Source organism: Ptychodera flava (assembly GCF_041260155.1).
Source record: "Ptychodera flava strain L36383 chromosome 3 unlocalized genomic scaffold, AS_Pfla_20210202 Scaffold_25__1_contigs__length_14229661_pilon, whole genome shotgun sequence".
Taxonomy (NCBI): domain Eukaryota; kingdom Metazoa; phylum Hemichordata; class Enteropneusta; family Ptychoderidae; genus Ptychodera; species Ptychodera flava.
In genome coordinates, this window is record NW_027248279.1 from 11526713 (window position 1) to 11551790 (window position 25078).

Here is a 25078-nt window from a genome sequence, read left to right on the forward strand (position 1 = left end):
ATTTTTATTTAATTCAATGGTACATTGGTACGTCGTTTGAAAGAATTAGTACAGGGTATGAGTCCGCAATTTTTTTCAATTTTAGGTCAGTTAAGTTAGAAGGGGGGTGGGGGGGTCTGAGGCCAAACTTAAGCAATTAAGTTAGATTTATTATGTTGAACTTTTGATGTTGCCCCTTAGAAAAACTGACTTCAGTTGAAGCCAGCTATTTTGGGAAATATCTTTAGCTGGTGATATCTGTGCTGCTTGCATAACAGTATCATTTAGTTGATCACCGTTTGAAATTGGTTTGAATTGTCACCACTGAATTTTTCAGTGTATTCTTACTCAGTTCTGGTGAATGAAATCCAGTGACCGATGTAACAGTGTGACTGTAGTCAAAAGACATTATGTTAATTTTCTTTGTCTTGGTGATATTTCTGAGCTTCATGGACATATTCAAGTTTCCTGAATTGCCATTTTGCCTTTCGTACATCATATTGATTTGTCTACATGGAAAAGTACAGTTATTGGCACCCTAAAAGCTCCCTGACATTCTCACTGTCAGTACACACATCTTTGCTAGCTTTCTCAGGCAGAGTCACCTTCACTTCTGGCTTACCAGACTAAGTAAGCCTGGTGATAGTGATACCATCTGATCTGAAAGTAGAAAGAAAGTTTGACATTGTTCTATCAGTTAATACATTTCATTTCACTGTTGAAAATTCCTGCAAAAGACAGAGTCCATCAAATGTGTACCATGTCGGTTAAAGTGAAGACCATCCCTTGCTAACAGTTTCTGGACAAATTCCCTGCAGAAATGATAAATAGAATCAAAAAGGCTAATATCTTTCCTAAATCCTGCAAGAGATGGTTGAGAGGTATAAAAAATATTAAACCCTCTCATGAAATTTGAAGATGGCTGTATACACTGCTATCTTAGATCAATTCAACTCTGTATCTACACTTTCAGCTCATACACAAAATTAATTATAGATTGCTAGGAATGGAAAAATGGGCAAATCTTTAAGAAATTTGTTAATTCATGTCAATGACAGTTTATCAAGTGGTTCATTAATTCCCATCAAATACAGGCTCAGTGGTTAAACACTTTTCATCTGATGATACCTCCCACTCATATAAACACATGTTTCTATCTGTCAAATTCAAATGTAATTGCTATATGTTTGATATGTTTGACAGTTCAGTAGCTTAAAGTTGCTATATTACAGCAATAACAAAATAGAGAAAGTAAATGGCTATACTTTCACTTTCCGTTTTGCTTGTCTTTGCCTTTGTAACAACCACATTTGGTCAAAGGTCATTTTGTTGAAGGTCAAGGAGACCATAGTCAGTATAGGCCTCAGTTAAACTTCAAGAGTACTGGCAGTGACAGAGAAAGCTCAGCTGCCTCTGATGCTGTTCATGAAAAGTTTGGGTCACATGAACTGTGCATTTGCATCACTGACAACTGACTGTCAGTCTGGATTGTAAATCATTTATCACCAAATACATATTTACATAAATAATCAGACTTATTGTCGACAAACTGAATATTGTGTGTTTCAGCATGCTGTAGGGAGACAGCAAGAAACTGTAATTGATATATTGCACAGAAATATTGAAAAATTATCAGTTCAAGCTTCTGCCCCGTTACTATAGGCTCATGTGCTTGATTTTTTACAAAAAATCATACACACTTAGACAAAGTCATGAAAATTGTGACAAAATGTTCTATGTTTTGTTTAATTATTACTAATATTACAAAAATTTGATGACATTAAATGTTTTATTACATGCCTCGATGTGAGTGCAAATCTGTGCATTGATTTGAATAGGAACATCCGGGGAGTTAGCGGGCCAATGAACGATGTAAGGACCAGGGCTCGAAATACTTTTTTTCAACCACCTGTCCACTGGACAAGTCAAAATAAAAAGTGCCTGTCCCAGTGAGAAAAGTACCTGTCCAAAATGGCATAATTTATTCTAAGAAACTATAGTATAATACTAATTGCAACTCACCTGAGACAATGTCCAGAGAAATTGAATGTCATTTTTAATTAGTTTGATAGGAAGTTTTTGACAGAACTGACGAGTGAATCTGGGAAAGTTCAACAAACTCACGTCTGTGTTGTATGCAAAATGGCGGTAACAACACCATCCATGCTGAGATGGCTCTGAGAATCTCCCAATCTATGAGATTTGAGACATGACCTTAGATAAATCAACATGGCTGACTCCTGTAAACAGTGATTAGATATTATCGAACTTTCTTTTACTTTTTCTGACAGGTAAATATCAAAACAATGATTTTCAAAATTTTAAAAGGTACATAAATTTAAACTTATGAATATTTGCTGTTGTCAATAGGTTGAAATACTGGTTGCAGGCTGAAAAAATCTACCTGTCAACTTGGACAAGTACTTTTCAAAACTACTTGTCCAAGGCCAAATTTCACTTGTTTGGGACAGGCAGACAGGTATTATTTCGAGCCCTGCTGACTGGTTTCCATGGTTACCTGGTCCAGTCAAGCACTTTGACATTTTCGACGTCAAACTAGACACTTAACACTAGATTATAATATCAATGAACGCACTACTATTTTGACATTCGTGAAAATCTGTTTGATGCTGGTCGATAATGGTAAAATTGTCTGAAAATGCCCTGCATGTAACCAAATGTCATATAGTGTTAACTGTGAAAGGCATATAATAAAAGTATTATTGCCTGAATACATGGGTTTATGTACCCTTGCAGCAGGAGACAATTTGCCCCTCTGGCATCGGGCAAATTTGTCACCTCCTGTCGGGCAAATAAACCCATGTATTCAGGCAATAATATATAATATTTCATTCAAAAAATTTTCAGGTCCCCCATTATATTATTATTATTTATTATTAAAAATTCTTGAAAAACGCACTACACATACGTCACAGTGCGCTGTACAGAACACACAAAAGAATAAGCGATTTTACAAAATACAAGTGTCAGGGATAAAACGCACCACACGAGCAGTCCTGCGGTGAAGAAATGTACCGCAAAGCATAAACAAATCACTGATAATACAGATTAAAAAGATAGGTTTTCAAACCGCGTTTAAAAGACTCAACATTTCTTGCAGTACGAATCTCTACAGGCAACATATTCCACAACGATGGCGCACACACTGAAAAGGCTCTCTGGCCGTATGCTTTACTAAATTTCCGCGAGGTGGAATCAGACGTAACTTGTCTGCAGAACGGAGATCTCTGGTAGGAACATATTGCTCTATCAGCTCTGTCAAATACACAGGTGCAAAGCCTCTGATCAATTTAAAAGTAATTAACATAATCTTGAACTTAATACGTGCTTCAACAGGCAGCCAATGTAAATCAACTAGTACAGGTGTAATATGATCAAATTTGCGAGAACGGCTGACTAAACGTGCTGCGGCATTTTGAAGAGATTGCAAACGGTGAAGCTGATCTTTGTTAATTCCATACAAGAGACTATTACAGTAATCTAACTGAGATGTTACAAATGCGTGGATCAATGTCTCGGTAGTGTCCTGATCGAGAAGGTTACGGATCTTGCCAATTCTATATAATGAGTAGTAGCCATTTCTACAAACGTGGTTTATATGATCAGACATAGCACCATTCCTGTTTAAAATCGTGCCAAGATTACGTACAGAGTTTGAAGGGATGACATCAGTGTCGCCGATCCTAAGGCTAGATAGTCCCGTCGTATCAGATTTCAAGCGTGACGAGAAATGGACAACTTCAGTTTTGTCATCGTTCAGACAGAGCTAAACTTTCAAGTCCCCATCTGCTACCCAAAAAAATTTCATATATCCCCTGAATTCCTCCAGGCCCCCCCAACCGTTTTTGTGAATGCAGCCAAAGATACAAACACCCAAAAAAAAAGGAATTTCAGTGTCATAATTGATTTGGCATTTGACATTCTGCATAATGTTAACAAATTTATATTCATTGAAGACATGTACAATGATTGATGGAAGTAATGTAAAAATAGTTTTCCCCAAATATTATTTTACACATTACCACTGATCTGAATTGCTGATGCTCTTACACACTAATTTTTAAAAACTTTGATTCAGTTTCTTTATTTATTCAAGTTTTTCACACAATGCTAGAGCAATTGCTTCACTCTATCAAATCTGACGACTCTCTTAACTCTGATCATAGCTTATTGTATTTTGGGCTGAATGTTCAACAATCACCCAACATCAAGGTAAAAATCTCACAATGTCACTTTCGTACCATGAACATTGACAGACTGATTGATATTATTTCATCCAAAATGATCGGTCATCCACGCAATACCAACCAGAGGATGTGTATGTTTATTTCCATGATGTTGTTACCGATGCTCTCGATACAGTCGCCCCTGTCAAAAGCAAATCAGTCTTAAATAAAGTGCGTGCACCATGGTTCACTGAGGATCTACTGACTTTTAGAAGAGAGGTTCGTCGACTAGAAATAAATTGGCGTAAATCACAGTTAGAAATCGATCGTCAAATGTTCGTATTAAAGCGCGTGGAATATTCACGCCGCTGTGATGCAGTAAAATCAGCCTATCATCGGACTAGAATTGAAGACGCAGATAACAAGAAATTGTTTGCCATTGTTGCAGAGCTATCGGATTCGAAAACAGCTTCATCAACGCCATGCCAAACAACATCCCAATGAAAGAGATTCCATCAGTATTCATGAGTTATTTTGAAACCAAGGTGTCGCAACTTCGTTACAGGATTGGTCAACAACCGCACAGCTGTCAGATTAATGATGTAATGCCGAGCCATACTTTAGCTGAATTTGACCCGGTGTCACCTGGGGATATAATTGCGTTAGTGAAACAGTCATCACCGAAATCTTGTGAACTCGACATTCTACCGCATGGAGTGTGAAGAAATGTGTACACATCTTGGCACCTTTCCTTGCGGATCTATTCAACAATTCGTTCACAACTGGCATTGTTCCGAGTCATTTCACGTCAGCGATAATTCGTCCATTGTTAAAGAAAGTAGATCTTGATTCTGAAGAACTACAGGCCGGTTTCAAATCTCCCTTTCTTATCGAAAGTCCTCGAACGGGCTGTTGTTCAGCAATTGAACCATCACCTTACTAAATTTAGTCTTTTCACAAAGTTTCAAAGCGCTTACCGGGCTAACCATAGCACAGAAACTGCTCTCCTCCGTGTTTACAACGACATAATGCTTGCCTTGAATAACAAACATGATGTGATTCTCATCATGTTAGATCTATCAGCGGCGTTCGATACAATTGATCATGAAATTATGCTTCAGAGACTACAATTTCGTTTCGGTATAACAGGCAAATGTCTATCTTGGTTTCGTTCGTACCTCGTTGATCGCCAGCAACGCGTCAAGGTTGGATCTGCATCATCCCCATTTTCTCGCATGAAATACGGTGTTCCGCAAGGATCTGTTCTCGGCTCTCTCTTGTTTACACTCTACACTGCACCTCTGGAAGACATCTTCGTACACCATGGGATTGATTGCATGATATACGCGGACGATACGCAAATTTATGTCATCTGCAATAGACCTGACGATATCCGGAATAACATGTGTTGACGACGTCCGCAGCTGGATGAAATCTAACATGCTTGCACTAAATGACAACAAAACTGAAGTTATTCACTTCTCATCAAGTCTAAAATCTGATGTGACAAAGCTAGACAGTCTGAGAATTGGTCAATGCGACATAATCCCTTCAGTTTCAGTCAGAAATCTTGGCATTACTTTAAGTCAGGACGGTAGCATGTCTGACCATAGGGGGTCCAATCTCCGATGATGACGATGATGATGATTAAATATTTAAAAATGAAGATAAATAAACATATATTTGGACTCAGTAAATTTGTTGTTATTGTTGTTGTTATTGTTGTTGTCGTTGTTGATACTATTTGCAGAAAAGAACAAAGTATGCGCTGCAAATTTCAACACAGCCTAACTATACATGTGCGTCGCAAATTCAATACAGCCTAACTATACATGTGCGTTGCAAATTCAATACAGCCTAACTATACATGTGCGTTGCTGCCTAACTATACATGTGCGTTGCAAATTCAATACAGCCTAACATTACCCAAGGGGTGTCACTTCATTGCCACACACTTTTTTTCAATTGCCAAAAATGCACCTAGCAAGCATCGAGAGTGGTGAAATTCGACGTAGGGTCAAAGCACATTAGTCCTTCTCAATCATACTCAAACATTTTTTACCTCTTACCGATGAAAAGTCCACAAATCGGCAGGTTTTTCAGCGCATTTTGTCGTCTCTTATATTCCAGATTTAAAAGGCCCGGCGGTTGTGTAAGTCACGTGGGCGCATTTCAATTCGAACCAATAGCAGAGCCTGTACTGAACGAATGGGCCCAACGTGACAGTGGAAGACCTTTCAAAAACTAGAATTGTTAAACTTACCAGAATTTAGTGTGCCGACGCACGCAGACAGCATCACTCATAGCGAGAGAAAGTTTTTTTCCAAAGACGTGAGAAACTTATGTTACTTCCGGGTTTTCCTGGGGAGTTTGAATTTCGTACCTGTTTCTGTAGCACCTGTCGGTGTATAGCGGCAAGCGAAATTATCTTTATTAATTGCTAAATCACCAATTTTCAGGCCCCATTTGTAGCATGAAATATGTTAGGTAAGACTTAGCTGTGATATCGCAGCGGTACTTGTGGCGTGCATCGAACGCGCTCGGGTCATTGAGGTCATCGCCATAGTCCCGCTGCGAGCCAAACCATAGGAGGCTTCATTGGCAGTTTATGACGAGACCGACCGGTGTCGTAGATTTAGCTCGTAAAATAATGAACTATATTAGCCTTTGAATAAATAAACTTGTATCATCTTTATCATTGACTATCTGAGACTCATTCTGTACGCCTGCTAACTTCCTTGAAGATAAGAACACGTATTTTCGACCATTTTCCCGTGAGCCGTCGACGGTTTCTACGATGTTTGCTCGATCGCGCGTACAAGGCATTGATATGATACGTTGGAGGTCAAAAGTTCAAATTCAAACAGGAACCATCGACGACTCACCGAAAAACGGTCGAAAATACATGTTGTCACAGTCGGGTGTGTTCAATACACACCACAAGTACCGCTGCGATATCACAGCTAGGTAAGAGTATAATATTGGATGTAGAATGGTATTTTCCTTAAATATCGGCAGAAAATGTCGAAACAGTTTGCTGAAATACAGTTCCACACTTTGATTGTGGGGCGAGCCTGGCAAGTGTTTTTATAGATGTTTACGTCACGTTGGGCCCATTCATTCAGTACAGGCTCTGCTATTGGTTCGAATTGAAATGCGCCCACGTGACTTACACAACCGCCGGGCCTTTTAAATCTGGAATATAAGAGACGACAAGATGCGCTGAAAAACCTGCCGATTTGTCTACTTTTCATCGGTAAGAGGTAAAAAATGTTTGAGTATGACTGAGAAGGACTAATGTGCTTTGACCCTACGTCGAATTTCACCACTCTCGATGCTTGCTAGATGCATTTTTGGCTATTGAAAAAAAAGTGTGTGGCAATGAAGTGACACCCCTTGGGTAATGTTAGGCTGTATTGAATTTGCAACGCACATGTATAGTTAGGCAGCAACGCACATGTATAGTTAGGCTGTATTGAATTTGCAACGCACATGTATAGTTAGGCTGTATTGAATTTGCGACGCACATGTATAGTTAGGCTGTGTTGAAATTTGCAGCGCATACTTTGTTCTTTTCTGCAAATAGTATCAACAACGACAACAACAATAACAACAACAATAACAACAAATTTACTGAGTCCAAATATATGTTTATTTATCTTCATTTTTAAATATTTAATCATCATCATCGTCATCATCGGAGATTGGACCCCCTATGGTCTGACCATATCAATATGTTGTGCAGAAATGGTTTCTTCTCTTTGCATAGAATAGCTAAAATTCGTAAACTTCTTGACAGATCTACAACTGAAAAACTAGTCCATGCATTTGTGACGTCCCACTCAGACTATAGTAACAGTCTTTGTTTGGTATCCCGAGAGGACAACTTGCACGACTACAGTGTCTGCAGAATGCCGCGGCGAGGTTAGTTTCTCGTACGCGCAATTCGATCATGTCACACCCGTTCTCAAAGATTTACATTGGTTACCGGTAGAGGCTCGCATCAGATTTAAAATTTTGTTGCTAACATTCAAAATTATCCATGGAAATGCACCTATTTATCTGAGAGATTTATTAGATTTATATGTACCAGCTAGAGACCTGCGATCACGTGACAAATTATGTTTAACCAAGCCCCGTGGCAATTTAACAAGACATATGGACAGAGAGTGTTTTCAGTATGTGCACCCTTACTATGGAATGATTTGCCATTTGAAATTAAGACTGCCAGAAGTGTAGATAGTTTTAAGCGCAATTGAAAACCCATCTTTTTACTCAGTTTTATGTGTAATTTTCTGTTTCAATTTTCTTGTGTGGTTGTACTTTTAAATTATTTTATCCAGCTATGTACAATGCACTGAGACGTACGTGTAGTGCATTTTAAACAATTTTTAATAATAATAATAATAATAGAGATATATTATTATAAATTGACAGGGCATAAAGATTCAATATTGGGAATGACCTGCCACCAATTTTTAAGTTTAACTTGTGAAATTATTAAGTGTTGACAGCCATAAAGAACAATTCTGAATTGTCTATACTTAGCTACACAGAAAACTGAGTTAATGCTAGTGAAAAGTCCTATACCGGTACAACAGTAAGTCACAGCAGCAGTATGCTATTATGGTTTTTGGTAGAATTTTGTCATGAAAAGTTGCTCTATTTTACCGTCAGTTATAAATAAAAATACCGCAATTATACGGTGTCGCTCAAATTTGATCAGAATTGGTATATACCTGTATGAGTTGCCAATGATCAACAATAAATGTTGTTTCTATCTGTTCTGTGGAAGAAAATTCTACGTTGATGTATGACAATGATTCTGCACAGTACAACCAGAAAAACAACAAGAAATATTTAAACCAGAAAAACAAGAATGACAAAAGTAATTAAGGTACTGGTACTGGAGGTCAACTCTAGCAACATGCATAGCAGAAACAAGCCCCTCTTAGTTTTAGTACGGTATAAATGGTCTTTCCCCCCCCCCCCCCTCTACTGTCTATGGTTTCAGCTGGTCTGTTAATATGTAACAGTTCATAAACAATGACAGGAAATGACTCAAGATCAGTGGAGTTGGCCTGTTTCTTACTGGCATGCCATCACTCCTGCACATTTGCAGGATTTCACTTTTTCTTACCTCATTGCACATTTTTGACACTGATGTGATCATTTGAACAAATTCACATCTCAACCCCTGCATCTACCTGTACACCAAACACTGAGATGGTAGCTCTGGCGGTAGTGGGAGCCTTTGTGTGTGACGACACACATCCGCATACATACCCACAAATATACAGATATACAGACGACACCAACTCATCATATAAGCTCTTTTTGGTATTTATATACAAAACCAAATATGAGCTAAAAGTAAAGTGAGAGGCACGCCAAGATTGATTAAACATTACAGGTTGAGAAAGGAAATTTGCTGATTACTGTGACATAGTTCTTTAAGTGCAACTTTAAACTAACTTTTTCTGTGACTTTTTATTTGCATTTCCAGTGCCCAGTGTAATTTGCAGCTCCTATCGTTTTCAGTGAGCCCCTGCTCAGTATTAAAGGGTTGCAACAAATAAATAAATAAATAAGTAAATAAATAAATAAAGCGCATATTAAAATATGAAGTATGTGTTCTTGCTGTGCTCTCGCTGTCGCTCGTAACTTTCATAAATTACGAACAAAAATGAAAATTTACGAAAAAAAAGAATGCCCGATCGGCCATTTACGAACGATTTTGTTATTTTTGAAGCCTGATTTTCGGTCAAGATTGTGAATTCCGGGAAATACTGTCATATCTCGTCTTTCAAAACCTACGCTGCCCCTATCATCGGCGCATCGACACATGGTTATAGCTGGCTTTGGACTTTGACCTGTGATAACATGAGCATGCGCGAAAAGGTTTCAAGATCCCCGGGTCTTGTAATCTCATAGTGGGTGTCATACATTACCACCCCATTGCGGTAGTTTCGAGACACCCAAACACTCACATGCTGTCAACTTTCCGAATGGACTGTTGAAGCGGATCGAGGGAAGCGGGCAGTTACAAATACTTTGGATTGATAGTATCCAGTTGGGAAAGAAAGTTGGGCATAAAAACGGCAACTGATATGAAAAAAATACGAAACAATGAAACCGCCGAGCAAGGAGAGATCAAGAACAGTCAGCCTGAAAGACAGTCGAACTACAGCAGAACTGCAGTCCGGACCGCACATGGTTGAACATGCACTGCAAAGTGTTTCTGTGCATGGAGGTGGAAGCGAGCCGGAAATCTTAGATGTCATAGATTTGTCATTTGACGATCTGAAAATTGAATTTTTCAGTCAGCGTGCCAATTTTAATAGGTTTCCTTCAAAATATTTTACAAGAAACTGTCTCAGCAAATGTTATGAATGCTGATAGTTTTCTATGATCCAGAGAAAATGCCTGTGTACAGTCCCATGACCAAAAAGTTTATCCAGACAAAAAATAAATGACGATCATCTGCAGCGTTTTAAAAGTGTAACTGTCTCTAAGAAATCATAGCAGGATCACCAGTCTCAGTTTGCGTACTTAAATTTGATTGAGATGAGACAAAATTTGTGCGAAACCACAGACTGCCAAATGTTCTGATCAATGGTTGTTTAAAAAGAATTTTAGAGATGAACATGGCATAATGACTGCAGCTATAGAGGCACCACCTAGTACGTGGTCTATGGATGACGTGCATACTTTCAAAGTAACAGAGCTTTCCAAATATGAAAAACAGGGGACAGATTTTCTAGCATCTAAAACTTGTGCAAACACTGATAATATTTGATAATATTAATGACCGCTTCATAAATTAATATATACAATCATCAACCACTGACTACACACACAAAGGGAGTTATGATTTGTGTCACAATATACTTGAACATGTTATGTTGTGTAATAAAGATAGAGTAATTGAATAACATTCAATGGCCGTTGACCAAAATTACACACTTTATTGAGAAAAGGAAGAAATTTCAATGTTACAAGCATTCATGACCCATGATGTACTGTGTTATTTAATAAATCTTTTGAAAATGCATATCAAAATATGAGTGTTCATTGTCAAAAAAACTAAAAAGGGATTTTTCATTTTCTTTTGTCTATAATGAAATCATTCATCATTTCTATCCCCTTAAAATCACCTATTGAGTACCAGAAGTGCTTGTTGAAAGTTGGTGGGTTCGGAATAACATAATTTGTGCTTACTAATATTTTTTGAACCCAATTCGTAAATTACTGACAATTTCGAAAGGCCAGGGAGAGCACAGTCTTGTAGTAATTCTTTACACAGAACCACTAAATAATGAAAAAAAAATCACAATTACATTATGTCTGATTTGCACGGCAAAAACGAAAAAATACCGCAATTATACGGTGTCGCTCAAATTTGATCAGAATTCACTATACCAAAGATCAACAATAAGTGTTATTTCTATCTGTTCAGTGCAGGAAAATTATACGTTGATGTTATGACAATTTACAACCAGAACAATTAAGTCATCGTTGATGACACAGTCCCCACTTGTTAATGGGTACTTTGATTACAGGTCCTCAGAGAGGATAGAGTCCTCTTCATTAGGTCTGTGATAAAAATACTTTTGAATAAATTCGCTTGATACATGTCTGAGCTGTAGTTCAGGACATGAAAAAATCGTAATAAAATGGCCACATGGCGGCCTTATTGGATCGTATCACAGAACAAATCTATGTGCATATGTATGACAGACATCCAGCTCTATGGGTTTGCTCAGAATTAGATATACGCATAATTAATGAGGTACAGTATGAAGCATCATAAGGTCTCCCATCATACCATATATGAAGGGTGTACAACTTGTGGTTACTGAGTTATGGACAAATATGTATATTTGAGGTCAAAGGTCACTGAGGTCACATGACATTTTGTCAAAAAAATTGTAGTGCTAAGTTATCCCTATATACCAAAAATCAGACCTCTAGCTCTATTGGCTCGCTCAAAATTAGATATGCACATAATTAATGATGTACAATATGTGGCATCATAAAGTGTCCCATCATACCATACATGAAGGTTGTAGCACTTGTGGTTTCTGAGTTATGGACAAATATGTATATTTGAGGTCAAAGGTCACCGAGGTCACGTGACATTTTGTCAAAAAAATTGTATTGCTAAGTTATCCCTATATACCAAAAATCAGACCTCTAGCTCTATTGGCTTGCTCAAAATTAGATATGCACATAATTAATGAGGTACAATATGTGGCGTCATAAGCTGTGCCATCATACCATACATGAAGGGTAGTAGCACTTGTGGTTACTGAGTTATGGACAAATATGTATATTTGAGGTCAAAGGTCACCGAGGTCATGTGACATTTTGAAAAAAAAATAGTATTGCTAAGTTATCCCTATATACCAAAAATCAGACCTCTAGCTCTATTGGCTCGCTCAAAATTAGATATGTGCATAATTAATGAGGTACAATATGTGGCGTCATAAGCTGTCCCATCATACCATATATGAAGGGTGTAGCACTTGTGGTTACCGAGTTACAGTTCGTGTACACTCTAAAATAGGAGACGTTTGCTGAAGTCATGACCTTTTGTATTGGCCAATGGCAGAAGGGAATTTCTCATGAATATTTAAATTTGAAAAAGCGGAAGTGAACGTACGATTTTGCGGGAACGAACCCATTGCCTACTTTCGGCGGGTTTTTTTAACCGCAGTTGACAGATATTCGGTGTCTTTCGAATGACAATATCTCCAAAATGGTCTACACTTTAAAATGGCACATTTGGAGGGTGGTACGTGCGAGATTTTTCTCGTTATATCATTTTAAAGTTAGTCATTGAAATACGCAAATCGCCATCACACTTTCCCGCGATTTTAACGTTTACAGTCGACTAATATTTGAGGGCGTTTTACGATCGTAGATCTAGCTTACTTAGTAATTCTTATATCATTCATAGGGGCAGAAAACCAGCTTTCTAGTAATGCCAAACACTGGGTCCCACGGATAGGTGCGCAACGGTGCGCGGTTTTGAAAACGGGAAGCATTGTTGATCCCAGGTCGCCTGACTAGTATTGCAGCCGTAAGCCCTGCATACAGGTCTGTTTTCCCGACGTTATATCGAACTGTGGACGAAGACATGAAATGACTGGCCATCCGATGGTTACATCATTAAGCGTCCTCAGCTAAAAACGTCTAGAAGACCATATGACAGTGTCTTGCGTCCATGGCATGAACTTTACGATGTTTAAGTTCCATGATTCTGTTGCTGCGACTCTGTTGTTTTCCTCGATACGTGGAAGCGAGCAGTCGCGATATGCCCATGTGTCAGACCACAGACGTACGTCTCAACGTTGGCGGCGGTGTTCCGCATGAAGTTATCGACACGGTGATTGGTTCATTTTAGTCACATGGGCGTGTATGGGATATATTTTGAACGTCTCCTATTTTAGAGTGTACACGAACTGAGTTAGGGACATATATATATAATTGAGGTCTAAGGTCACCAAAGTCACGAGACATTTTGTCAAAATATCAGAGATATCTGCGTGAACGGATGGACTCACGGATGGACTCATGGACGGACATGACCCCATCTATAAGCACCCTGGACTTCATCCGTGGGGACTAAAAACTGTGTCACTGTATCCTTTTTGCAATATGAATACGATGAGAAACTAATTTTTTATTTTTCTTGGCCTTATACATGGGAGTCTATGGACTGCCTTATACATGGGAGTCTATGGACTGCCTTATACATGGGAGTCTATGGACTGCCTTATACATGGGAGTCTATGGACGGCCTTATACATGGGAGTCTATGGAGGTGAAAACTAAACAGTCCTCTAACACGACCAAATTTGATCGAATTGTGAAACAAATCGACGTGCATCTGTGTATGGCATAGGGTACTATCCTTGTGCAAAGTTTGAAAGAAATCGACCTGGGCATCTCTGAGATATCTGCGTGAACGGACGCACGCACGGACGCACGCACGCAGGCACGCACGGACGCACACACGCACGGACATGACCAAACCTATAAGTCCCCCTGGACGGTGTCCGTGGGGACTAAAAACAACACGAAATATTTAAACCAGAAAATTAAGAATGACAAAAGTAAATAAGGTCTGAAACTTTAGATACTGAAGGTCAACTTTAGCAACATGCATAGCAGAGAATCTTTCTACCATGGATGTACAAAAATAGACATCCATATATATGGTTTCAGCACATCTGTTAATATGTCACAGTTCATAAACAATGACAGGAAATGAACAATTAGCTGTTTCAGTTACTGCTACCACTCCCAAACATAATAGGTACCCTGCATACAAATAGGTTAAAGGTCAAAATCTTCTTATTCAGATGTGTGGGCTGATTCAGTTCACTGCCACCACTCCTGCACACTTGCAGTATTTCCCTTTTTCTTACCTCATTTGCACATTTTTGACACTGATGTGTTCATTTGAACAAATTCACATCTCAACCCCTACATCTACCTGTACACCAAATACTGAGACGGTAGCTTTGGCGGTATGGGAGCCTTTGTGTGTGACGGACATACATCCGCACAGACCCACAAATATACAGACATACAGACGCCACTCAAGACTCATCATATAGGCTCTTTTTGGTATTTATATATAAAACCAAATTTGAGCTAATAATATAATTGTATTAGTCAATTTGTATTAATTTCTGCATAATTTTCCTGCCATTGTTTGTGTCATAACCATGACAGGTCTATCTTTCTGTTTCTGATTCCCTGTATGTTGCTGTGTTGTCATAGATCTGAAATATTGGTGCACAGAATCAGATAAAATCAGCATATTGTCTCAAAATCTATGATTTTGCAAATTAGTCATAAAGCATAAACACCTACCCTACAGGACTGGTCTTGCTTACTCGGCATTTGATAGGCTAACAGCGCCCTCTATCATTTGGTTATTGTAACATCAAGGTGTTTGCAGTCTGTTCCTAAATTAAAATAAAACAAAAAGGTTAAAGTCTAAGGAATCAACGCAACATAAATGAAGTCAATCTTTTACACTTACAAGAGTGAGAGGCACTTTAACAGACAGTAGCTGTAACTTTTGATGGTTTTTTTTTCAGTTTTGTTTTGTACATCAATCGTCACTTCTTGTGCCATACCCCTAATGCATGTTAAAACACCAACATTTTAATAGTTTGCCAACTCAGAATCAATGGACATGTAAAATGCACTGTTTCTGTTCAAATTAGAATTCCAGACTGGAGTGGAATTCACCAATTAACAATAAAATAATATTTTGAAGTTCACTCATGTACAAGCTGAGTTGACATGCAGAATACTGTGTATCTCAACATGTTTTTTGGAGGAGAACAATCAGACTTTAACTTTCTCTTGCCAAAATCACTCATCAAAAAGTCAGGTAAAGTCATTATATCAGCTGAGTTGAGGTGTGGAATACCATGTATCTCAACATGTCTTTTGGAGATGAACAATAAGACTATAGATAACTTTAACCTTCTCAGGTGTAAATCCCTAACCAAAAGGACAGGCAAAGTTACCAACAGTTTCAGCTACTGGCCCTTTTAATACAAATACATCAAAATTTACTTATTTATTTATTTATTTATTTATTTATTTATTTATTTATTTATAATGCAAGCGTCAAATACAATCCATAAGATTAGGATTATTGGTAAAAGTATAGTTGGTATTGCGATTTGAAAAACATCAAGTCAAGATTGGTGACCGTTTTTCCTCTCGTATTGTTCTGAACAGGGCGCTCCTCAGGGTTGTGTCTTGAGTCCCTTATTGTATTCACTTTACACATACGATTGTACAAATATGTTTGAGGGAAATGTAATGGTAAAATTTGCAGATGATACTTCAGCAGTTGGATTGATCAATAATAATGATGAGTCAAATTACAGAAAAGAAATCGTTAACTTAGTGGAATGGTGTGATACAAACGATCTTGAACTCAATGTCAGTAAAACAAAAGAAATCATTATCGACTTTAAATTAGGAAAGTCAGTCAGCCAACTATTCCCATCGTGATTCAAGGCAGTGAGGTTGAAATTGTGTCTGTTTTTAAATATCTTGGAATTCAACTCTCTAATGCTTTGTCTTGGCAGACAAATACAGAGTCTTTAATTAAGAAAGCTCAGCAACGCTTGTATTTTTTGAGACGCCTGAAGAAATTGGCATGAGTCGTGTCATTTTGATCAACTTTTACTGCACTACAATTGAGAGTATTTTAACATATGCTATAACAGTCTGGTTTGGAAATATCACTATTGCAGAGTTGCATTCACTAGTAAAAGTCGTTAGCACTGCAGAGAAGATCATTGGTTCAGATTTACCTTCATTGCCATCAATTTATCGATCCAGGACCATTCGGAAAACCACATCTATCATTAATGATGAAAATCATCCAGCCCATAAATATTTTGAACTTTACCTTCTGAGCGGCGCTATCGATGCATCAGAACAAAATCTGAACGCTTTCGCAAGAGTTTTTATCCATCAGCAGTTCGAATTTTAAATCAAATGTAATATATTTGTTTCACATTTCGTATTTTTAGTCTTTGTATTTTAACGTGTGTTTATTTTTAGTATTTTTATTCCAGTTTATGATATTTTTAATTCTTTCACTGATGCGCACGTGAAAAATCAATTTCCATTGTATTTTAATGCATATGGCAATAAATAAATTATTATTATTATTATACATCAAAGCTCAAAATAAACATCAAAACAGTAAACAAATGTCATTTGTCTTCAATAGACATCCATTGAAACAGTGCATGCTAAATTCTTTCTACTTCAACTACACTGATAACAGGGGGTGCAACAGTCAATACAGGCTAGAAATCAATACACATCATGTTTCAAGAATAACTTTGCTGAGCTGAAGTTTTCAATATGAACTGTCATTCCAGTCGATTCATGCTGAATTCTGCTACTTGAACTACACTCATAACAGGGGGTGTAACAGTCAATACAGGCTAGAAATCAATACACATCATTTTTCAAGAATAACTTTGCTGAGCTGAAGTTTTCAATATGAACTGTCATTCCAGTCAATTCATGCTAAATTCTGCTACTAGAACTACACTCATAACAGGGGTGTAACAGTCAATACAGGCTAGAAATCAATACACATCATGTTTCAAGAATAACTTTGCTGAGCTGAAGTTTTCAATATGAACTGTCATTCCAGTAAATTCATGCTAAATTCTGCTACTTAATCTACACTCATAACAGGGGGTGTAACAGTCAATACAGACTAGAAATCAATACACATCATGTTTCAAGAATAACTTTGCTGAGCTGAAGTTTTCAATATGAACTGTCATTCCAGTCAATTCATGCTAAATTCTGCTACTAGAACTACACTCATAACAGGGGGTGCAACAGTCAATACAGGCTAGAAATCAATACACATCATGTTTCAAGAATAACTTTGCTGAGCTGAAGTTTTCAATATGAACTGTCATTCCAGTCAATTCATGCTGAATTCTGCTACTTGAACTACACTCATAACAGGGGGTGTAACAGTCAATACAGGTTAGAAATCAATACACATCACTTTTCAAGAATAACTTTGCTGAGCTGAAGTTTTTAATATGAACTGTCATTCCAGTCAATGCATCCTAAATTGCTTCTACTTCAACTACACTCATAACAGGGGGTGTAACAGTCAATACAGGCTAGAAATCAATACACATCATGTTTCAAGAATAACTTTGCTGAGCTGAAGTTTTAATATGAACTGTCATTCCAGTCAATTCATGCTAAATTCTGCTACTAGAACTACACTCATAACAGGGGTGTAACAGTCAATACAGGCTAGAAATCAATACACATCATGTTTCAAGAATAACTTTGCTGAGCTGAAGTTTTAAATATGAACTGTCATTCCAGTCAATTCATGCTAAATTCTGCTACTAGAACTACACTCATAACAGGGGTGTAACAGTCAATACAGGCTAGAAATCAATACACATCATGTTTCAAGAATAACTTTGCTGAGCTGAAGTTTTTAATATGAACTGTCATTCCAGTCAATTCATGCTAAATTCTGCTACTAGAACTACACTCATAACAGGGGTGTAACAGTCAATACAGGCTAGAAATCAATACACATCATGTTTCAAGAATAACTTTGCTGAGCTGAAGTTTTGAAACTGTCATTCCAGTCAATTCATGCTAATACAAGAGCTTCCAAAGTCAATGACGGTTCCAAATTGATGTATATCATTGTTTCAAAATTGACAGAGCTATTAAATTTTCAATATGAGATGTCATTCTAGCAGAAATGTAATTCATTGAATACATTCATAATTCACAAAGACAGGTAAGTACTACAAGTTCAACTCTAGCTGTCCAAAGTGCAATTCAGAGGCCGGCAAGCTTTAATTTGTAATTTATGTATCCTAAGATGGGGGACTTGCTCTGTGGACTTTTTAACTAGATCTGTGTTATCACAAATCTTAATTTTGTAAGGACATGCCGCTATGCAGGTTATTTAGTTAAAGTGCTACATCATATCAAATTCACTTTGTACCAGTAAAGTCAATGTCAAATACAGAAGAACAATACACTGAATTGATGAGTTGTATGATTGACCTGAATAACAAAGAACTGATGTCAGATTTAAACTGAGATGTTTTTTAGAATACAAGTCAGACTGATCATTGTGATTCCTTTGATGTACATGCTGTGTTGCTATTTCTCAACTGTCAAGATAATCTCAAACAACATGCATGATTTTTAAGGTTTTGACAGAAAAAAGAGTCATTCCCAGTTGTCATGAATTTTGTTAATAATTATTGGATAACTCTGTACTGCAAAATGTATTGCAAAGAATTACAATGTTACAGATACAGTAGCTGCCAGTCTAAAAATCATTATAAATATTATCTGGTGAAGCAACAATATTTTTACAACATCAAATTGGTAATGAAGGCCAAAACAAGTTCAAAATTGAAGGTTATGTATACAGACAATAAACCTGAATTTCTTATGTTGAGGTAAACCAACCTAAATTTTCACTGACCCACCAAAGTACTTTCAGTGGTCTGACACCACATTTAGTACATATCCTGTATTTCTTGGTATGTGCGCTTTTAGAAAATGAAACTTAGACATCAATAAAAGACACATAATTATGAATAGAATTCAAAGGTTGCAAGGGCTGCTCATTGAAGATTGAAATTCCCAGTAAATGCCATTTTATAGGGCCATGGGTATTTTAAAAATCTATAAATAATATTTTTCTATCGTCATGATCCCAAAGACTTTGACAAAGACCATCGCAGAAAACATTTAAAATTTTGACTGTGAAGCCTGAGATACAATGCTTGGTCAGAGTTTGAAATAAGATGTCCCTTACTGTAACGAAGAAGTTAAAAAATACTCAATAAAACTAAGAAATGAGAATACTTCAAATCGCAAAGATGAAATTCAATTTTGGTTTGGTGATTGTACTATGTACAACTTGCACTTTGCCCATACATTATGTTCAATTATTCTTTTTTACAGTTAAAAGAGCAATGTTTTGAATCAAGAAGGAAAATACATAAAATAATTTTAAATTCACGGTTCCTCTCTATGTGACTCAACAAAAACAAGGCACTAAAATTCAATTCTCTATTGACATTTTATGTTTTCTTTTGAAATGAGTACACAAAAATTAGACCAATAATAAATCATAAAATGCTTTGGTTTGAGTTTGTGACTCTGAGAAACATACTAAAATACACTGTGAGCTAACTCCACACATTTTAAAATAAGTATTTTCAAATAGTGTAATGATTTCAACAAAACCAAAGACTGACCACAGTTGACATAATAGGCTTCATCAAAGAATATCCCTGTATGACAACTAAGTGAAACAATAAACTTTATATTTACTGTCATGGTAAAATTGCAATGATAAACTCCCCAAAAGAAGTGAAAACCTACCTGTAACAGTTTTGCTTACATTGAGGTTGACATTAAAATTGTTCTGTACTTCAAAGGTAAAATGGCAGTAACATTTTAATAAATTATGGATATAATCTTTCACTCCTGTCATACAGAAAAAAATCTTAACAACAATAAATTTTCAAAAAATAGAGAAGTGAAAACTTACCTGCAGTATTGTCTACATTTAGGTTGACCTTTGACCTCTTTGTTACTCCTCAGGTTCTGAGTGGACATTGCAGGTATTGGGCAGTGTGCAGTCTGGTACAGAGCCAGGACAGTTTAATTATCCCAATGGTCTGGCATGGCATGGAGATCAGCTTGTGATCTGTGACACAGAAAACCATCGCATACAAATACTCAATAAGAATAAGGTGGTCATAGAAATTATCAGATTTGATGGTCAGTTTGACAAAAAATTCAAGCCATATGCTGTGGCCATATCCCCTGATGGTCACTTCTTTATCACTGACATTGGTAATAACCAAATAATTATTTGTGACCAAAATATTCAAATTATTCAAATTATTCCCCAAAGTGCAGACATTTTGGTTGGGAGCATTGCTGTAATGGCAGCATTTATTTTTGTCACTGACAGCAAAGGTAAAAGTTTGATCAAATACAACATCAAAGATGGAAAACTTGTTGCAAGAGTCAGTGATCAATTCAGTGATCCACACTCTGTAATGGCTACTAGCAACAACCATCTCTTAGTGTCAGACTACAACAAACATGTCATTCATGTTTTAGATTCTGATTTGAATTTTCTGAATTCATATCACAATGATAGGTTACAGTATCCACTAGGCTTGGATGTCGATTCACACGGCAATATTTATATTTGTAGAGGTAAATGGCCCAGTTATGGCATTGTAAAACTGAGATCTGATGGACAATTGGATTGTGTATTATTTGAAGGTGTTGTGTATTTCCCAGAGTTCATTGCAGTCAATGATGACATCACAACAACAATTGCTGTCACAGATCCGTCCTTCCACCAAATCAGTGTATACTCTGTATCAACATAGATATGCATTACAATCTCATCAAAATATCACCATTTTTAACACATTTTTCACATCCTACACCCCAAGTTTGGACTAAAAATCTCTTGTACTCAACTCGACACAGAACTTCATGTGCATCCGGATCAGAATTGTGAAAATTTTGGTGAAAAATTCAGGAATTTTTTGAAAATGCATTGAAAGCAATGGACGGTCTGCATCGGTGACGTCATCGATTGTTTTGTTGACTTCAAGTAAAGTAGGTCAGTAGGTTTTCTCCATTTTTCTCAAAATCCAGAAATTTTAGACATCAAGTGTGGGCTAAAAATTTCTTGTTCACAACTCGATGGACACGTTTATGGTGGTTGAAAACCAAGTTTTAAAAATTTGGGTGAAAAATTTCTGACATTTTCATAAATGCATTGATTGCAATGAGCAGTTTGAATTGGTGACGTCACTGGAATGCCAAGTAAAGTTGGTCATGATAAGAATTTCTCAATTTTTGGTAGAATTACAAAATTTAGACATCAAGTGGGGGCTAAAATTTTATTGTGTATAAGTCGCTAGACTTGTCTATAGTGACCAGAATCCATGATGAGAATTTTTTGTGAACAAAATATGAGTAACTTTTGATGAATCATAATGAATGAATGAAAACAATCAATTGATTCTTGAAAATGCAGTGTTTAAAATTCAATCATTAAATTCTCAAAATGGTTTTCGGACTAAAAATTGATTTCCGTAATTTGTATGGATTGACTGTTTTCATTGGAAAAAAAACCCCGGTGATTTTATAATTTTCCAAACTCACAACAATGGAATATTTTGATGAGATTGTGTATTGCCAACTATTGGACTGTCCTGACAAACCATCAGATCTCAATTACACCAGAGACAAACGACCGGTACGGTTTATTTGTCAGTGAAATGTACTTGTAAAACATTACCTGTATATCCTGTGATAACTCCTGCATAATATGCAACAAATATTTCCATCCGATCGCGATGGTAAATTCCAAACTGTCAGTGTTCAGACAGTGAGCAAGTGATGGCCAGCTGGGATGGCCGGCCATGAAAACTTGTAAAGCCCAGTGAAGCCCAGAAGCCGGATTTCGTGACAGCGCCTCCTCTGGCAAATCATGAGATTCTTTTGAAAGAGGGCGCTGTGACGCTCATCGCAGGAAATTTACATCCGCAGTTTCTTATAGGAAGGTTGTGGCTTCACAAGGTAAAATATGGATGCAGCAAACACTAAAATTTCCAGAAATGTGAACAAAAGATAATTTTGCTTTACAATATGTTACTCAGATATATTTTGAAAAGAATAAAACTAGTTTTGGGAAAGTAAAAGCTGTTGTAATTCATTTACCGAAAGTCTTCTCTTTGACGTTTTCGGTCTAAAGTACACATGGCTTGCAATGTCAACGCATTGTAGAGGAAAATAGTAGATATGTAATGCGTTATATTGTATTTCCTGTACTCTTAAAACAGGGCAAGGTTCTCTAAAAGAACTATAAGTATAGAATTTTGTTCGTATGTCGCAAGTCATTTCTTTTCGGTCATTCATGCGGCGCCGGATTGTCATAAAAGCTAGCGCAGTATAATTTTTGTGACACCGATTTAAGCAGTCATAAACTTGAGTCGTACATGTGTAACATCTTTATTCTGATGATTAATTTATTTTGGTCTTAACGTTTTCCAAGGGCAGATAAAACGGTATATATTCATTGATAAATTTGCAGTGCATTGCATTTCAGTATTAACACTAGAAATTCTTGCTGGGACTGTACTTTTCAGTTTTCTATTCAAAGGTTAGAAACCGTGTGTGCTTCATTTCATTATAGTTCATAGTATACAGTCTTATCACCCTGGAAATAGACATGTATATTTTATACAAACCTTCATTTGTATCCAGGATCAGCGTGAAGATTTGTTCACTTTTTTTCTGTCACCAACATTCAACGATTACCGACTTATACATTTGTAAATGAATTGCGCAATTATGAAGATGTTCCATTTCGATTGCTACAGAAACTGTTGTCAATCATTGTAAACTAATAAAACATATCCCACTTCCACGCAATGTAAGTCGCAATGTACACTTTCATATTCTGTGATGTAATTCTTGCATTAAATGTATCAAACACGAAATCGTTTGTTTTACTTTATTTTTGAATTCGTGACGAATAAAAGTGCAACATATAGTGTTTGGTTTTTTTGCAATATCACAATGAATATTATTATTATTATTGTTTATTTCAGGCACACATAGGCCCATAAAAAAAGTACAAAGAGACAGTGATAAAAGAACATGTATACAAAAGAATTTAAAAAAAAATAAATTTATCTGTACATTACATTTCTAAAATGACGCCAAAAGGATGAAAACAGCAACGAGTCAGAATCCATAAAAGTGCGAATTAAAATATTCTCACTTTCAATCAGACGAACCCTGAATTTAAAAAGAGCTTGGCGTTGAAGTGAAGTAAAATTCAGAATGCTCCTCTGCACACAATTGTTGCTTATACTACAGGCAAATTTAAGTTGAAAGATGATTCTCATAGAATTATTGTACGCAACTCGCATATCATTCATCTGTTTTACACTATAGTCACTCCAGATATTTAGGCAGTATACACTGTACATGAAAGCTCTGAAAAGAACATTTTTAACCTCATACGAACAATGACTGAAGTTACGGATAATATAGTTTGCCCTGGCATACATACACTTCAGCTGTCTCTGGATATCATTATTGTCATCTCCAGTAGACGACACCATGTAGCCCAAATACCTTTTTATTTTTACAAACGTGAGCAACTCTCCATAGAGGTACACTTTCGGGTTACTTACTAATTTCCAAGACTTATTAAAGCTTTTCTTTGAGACAGCATTGAAATAAGAAAACTGATTTGCCTTGTATGCTGCCCTCTACGGTCAGTGGGGTCGTATTATTTCAGTAAGGGAATGGTAGATTTTAGCCACCTTTTCAAAAAGGCCTTGTGTATAAATTAAATTACATGCAGGTGTGGCCGACCAGATGATTCTCACAAATAGAAATAGAGGACATTTTTCAATTATGTTATTCACATATATTTTCAACATAACAACACCGTCGGGGGAAGAACAAAGTGTTCGTAACTCAATGCTCCGCCATCTAAACATTTTAAAGTATTCGCATTATTATGGTTTTCATCAGGCATGTGTTAATGCACCTATCAATGTTTTCCAGCGGGAGAGAGTGTGAGAGAGGGCCCACCGGGAGAGGGGGTGAGAGAGGGCCTATCGGGGGAAGGGGTTAGAGAGGGCCTATCGGGGGAGGGGGTGAGAGAGGGCCTATCGGGGAAGGGGTGAGAGAGGGCCTATCGGGGGAGGGGTTAGAGAGGGCCTATCGGGGGAGGGGGTGAGAGAGGGCCTATCGGGGGAGGGGGTGAGAGAGGGCCTATCGGGGAGGGGTGAGAGAGGGCCTATCGGGGAGGGGGTGAGAGAGGGCCTATCGGGGGAGGTGGTGAGAGAGGGCCTATCGGGGGAGGGGGTGAAAGAGGGCCTATAGGGGAGGGGGTGAGAGAGGGGCCTATCGGGGGAGGGGGTGAGAGAGGGCCTATGGGGGGAGGGGGTGAAGAGAGGGCCTATCGGGGGAGGGGGTGAGAGAGGGCCTATCGGGGGAGGGGTGAGAGAGGGCCTATCGGGGGAGGGGGTGAAGAGAGGGCCTATCGGGGAGGGGGTGAGAGAGGGCCTATTCGGGGGAGGGGTGAGAGAGGGCCTATCGGGGGAGGGGGTGAGAGAGGACCTATCGGGGGAGGGGGTTAGAGAGGGCCTATCGGGGGAGGGGATGAGAGAGGGCCTATCGGGGGAGGTGGTGAGAGAGGGCCTATCGGGAGAGGGGGTGAAAGAGGGCCTATCGGGAGAGGGGATGAGAGAGGGCCTATCGGGGTAGGGGGTGAG

General features: G+C 37.7%; 1 protein-coding gene and 1 long non-coding RNA gene across 3 annotated transcripts in view; one reads left to right on the forward strand and one right to left on the reverse strand.

Annotated features, from left to right (window-relative positions):
• Positions 1-23284, forward strand: part of LOC139125242 (uncharacterized) — a 214571-nt gene extending 191287 nt beyond the window's left edge. For both annotated transcript variants that reach the window (XM_070691337.1, XM_070691338.1), the window contains one exon: positions 20352-23284. In XM_070691337.1, coding sequence (XP_070547438.1) covers positions 20352-21157 — 806 coding nt within the window. In that variant the 3' untranslated portion in view covers positions 21158-23284. The remainder of the gene's footprint in view (positions 1-20351) is intronic.
• On the reverse strand, positions 15054-22173 carry LOC139125264 (uncharacterized). Its single transcript, XR_011550175.1, has 3 exons — positions 22081-22173; positions 20299-20457; positions 15054-15148 (listed from the first exon to the last, which is right to left on the reverse strand). It is a non-coding gene; the product is annotated as an uncharacterized lncRNA (long non-coding RNA).
• Positions 23285-25078: the final 1794 nt, after the last annotated feature.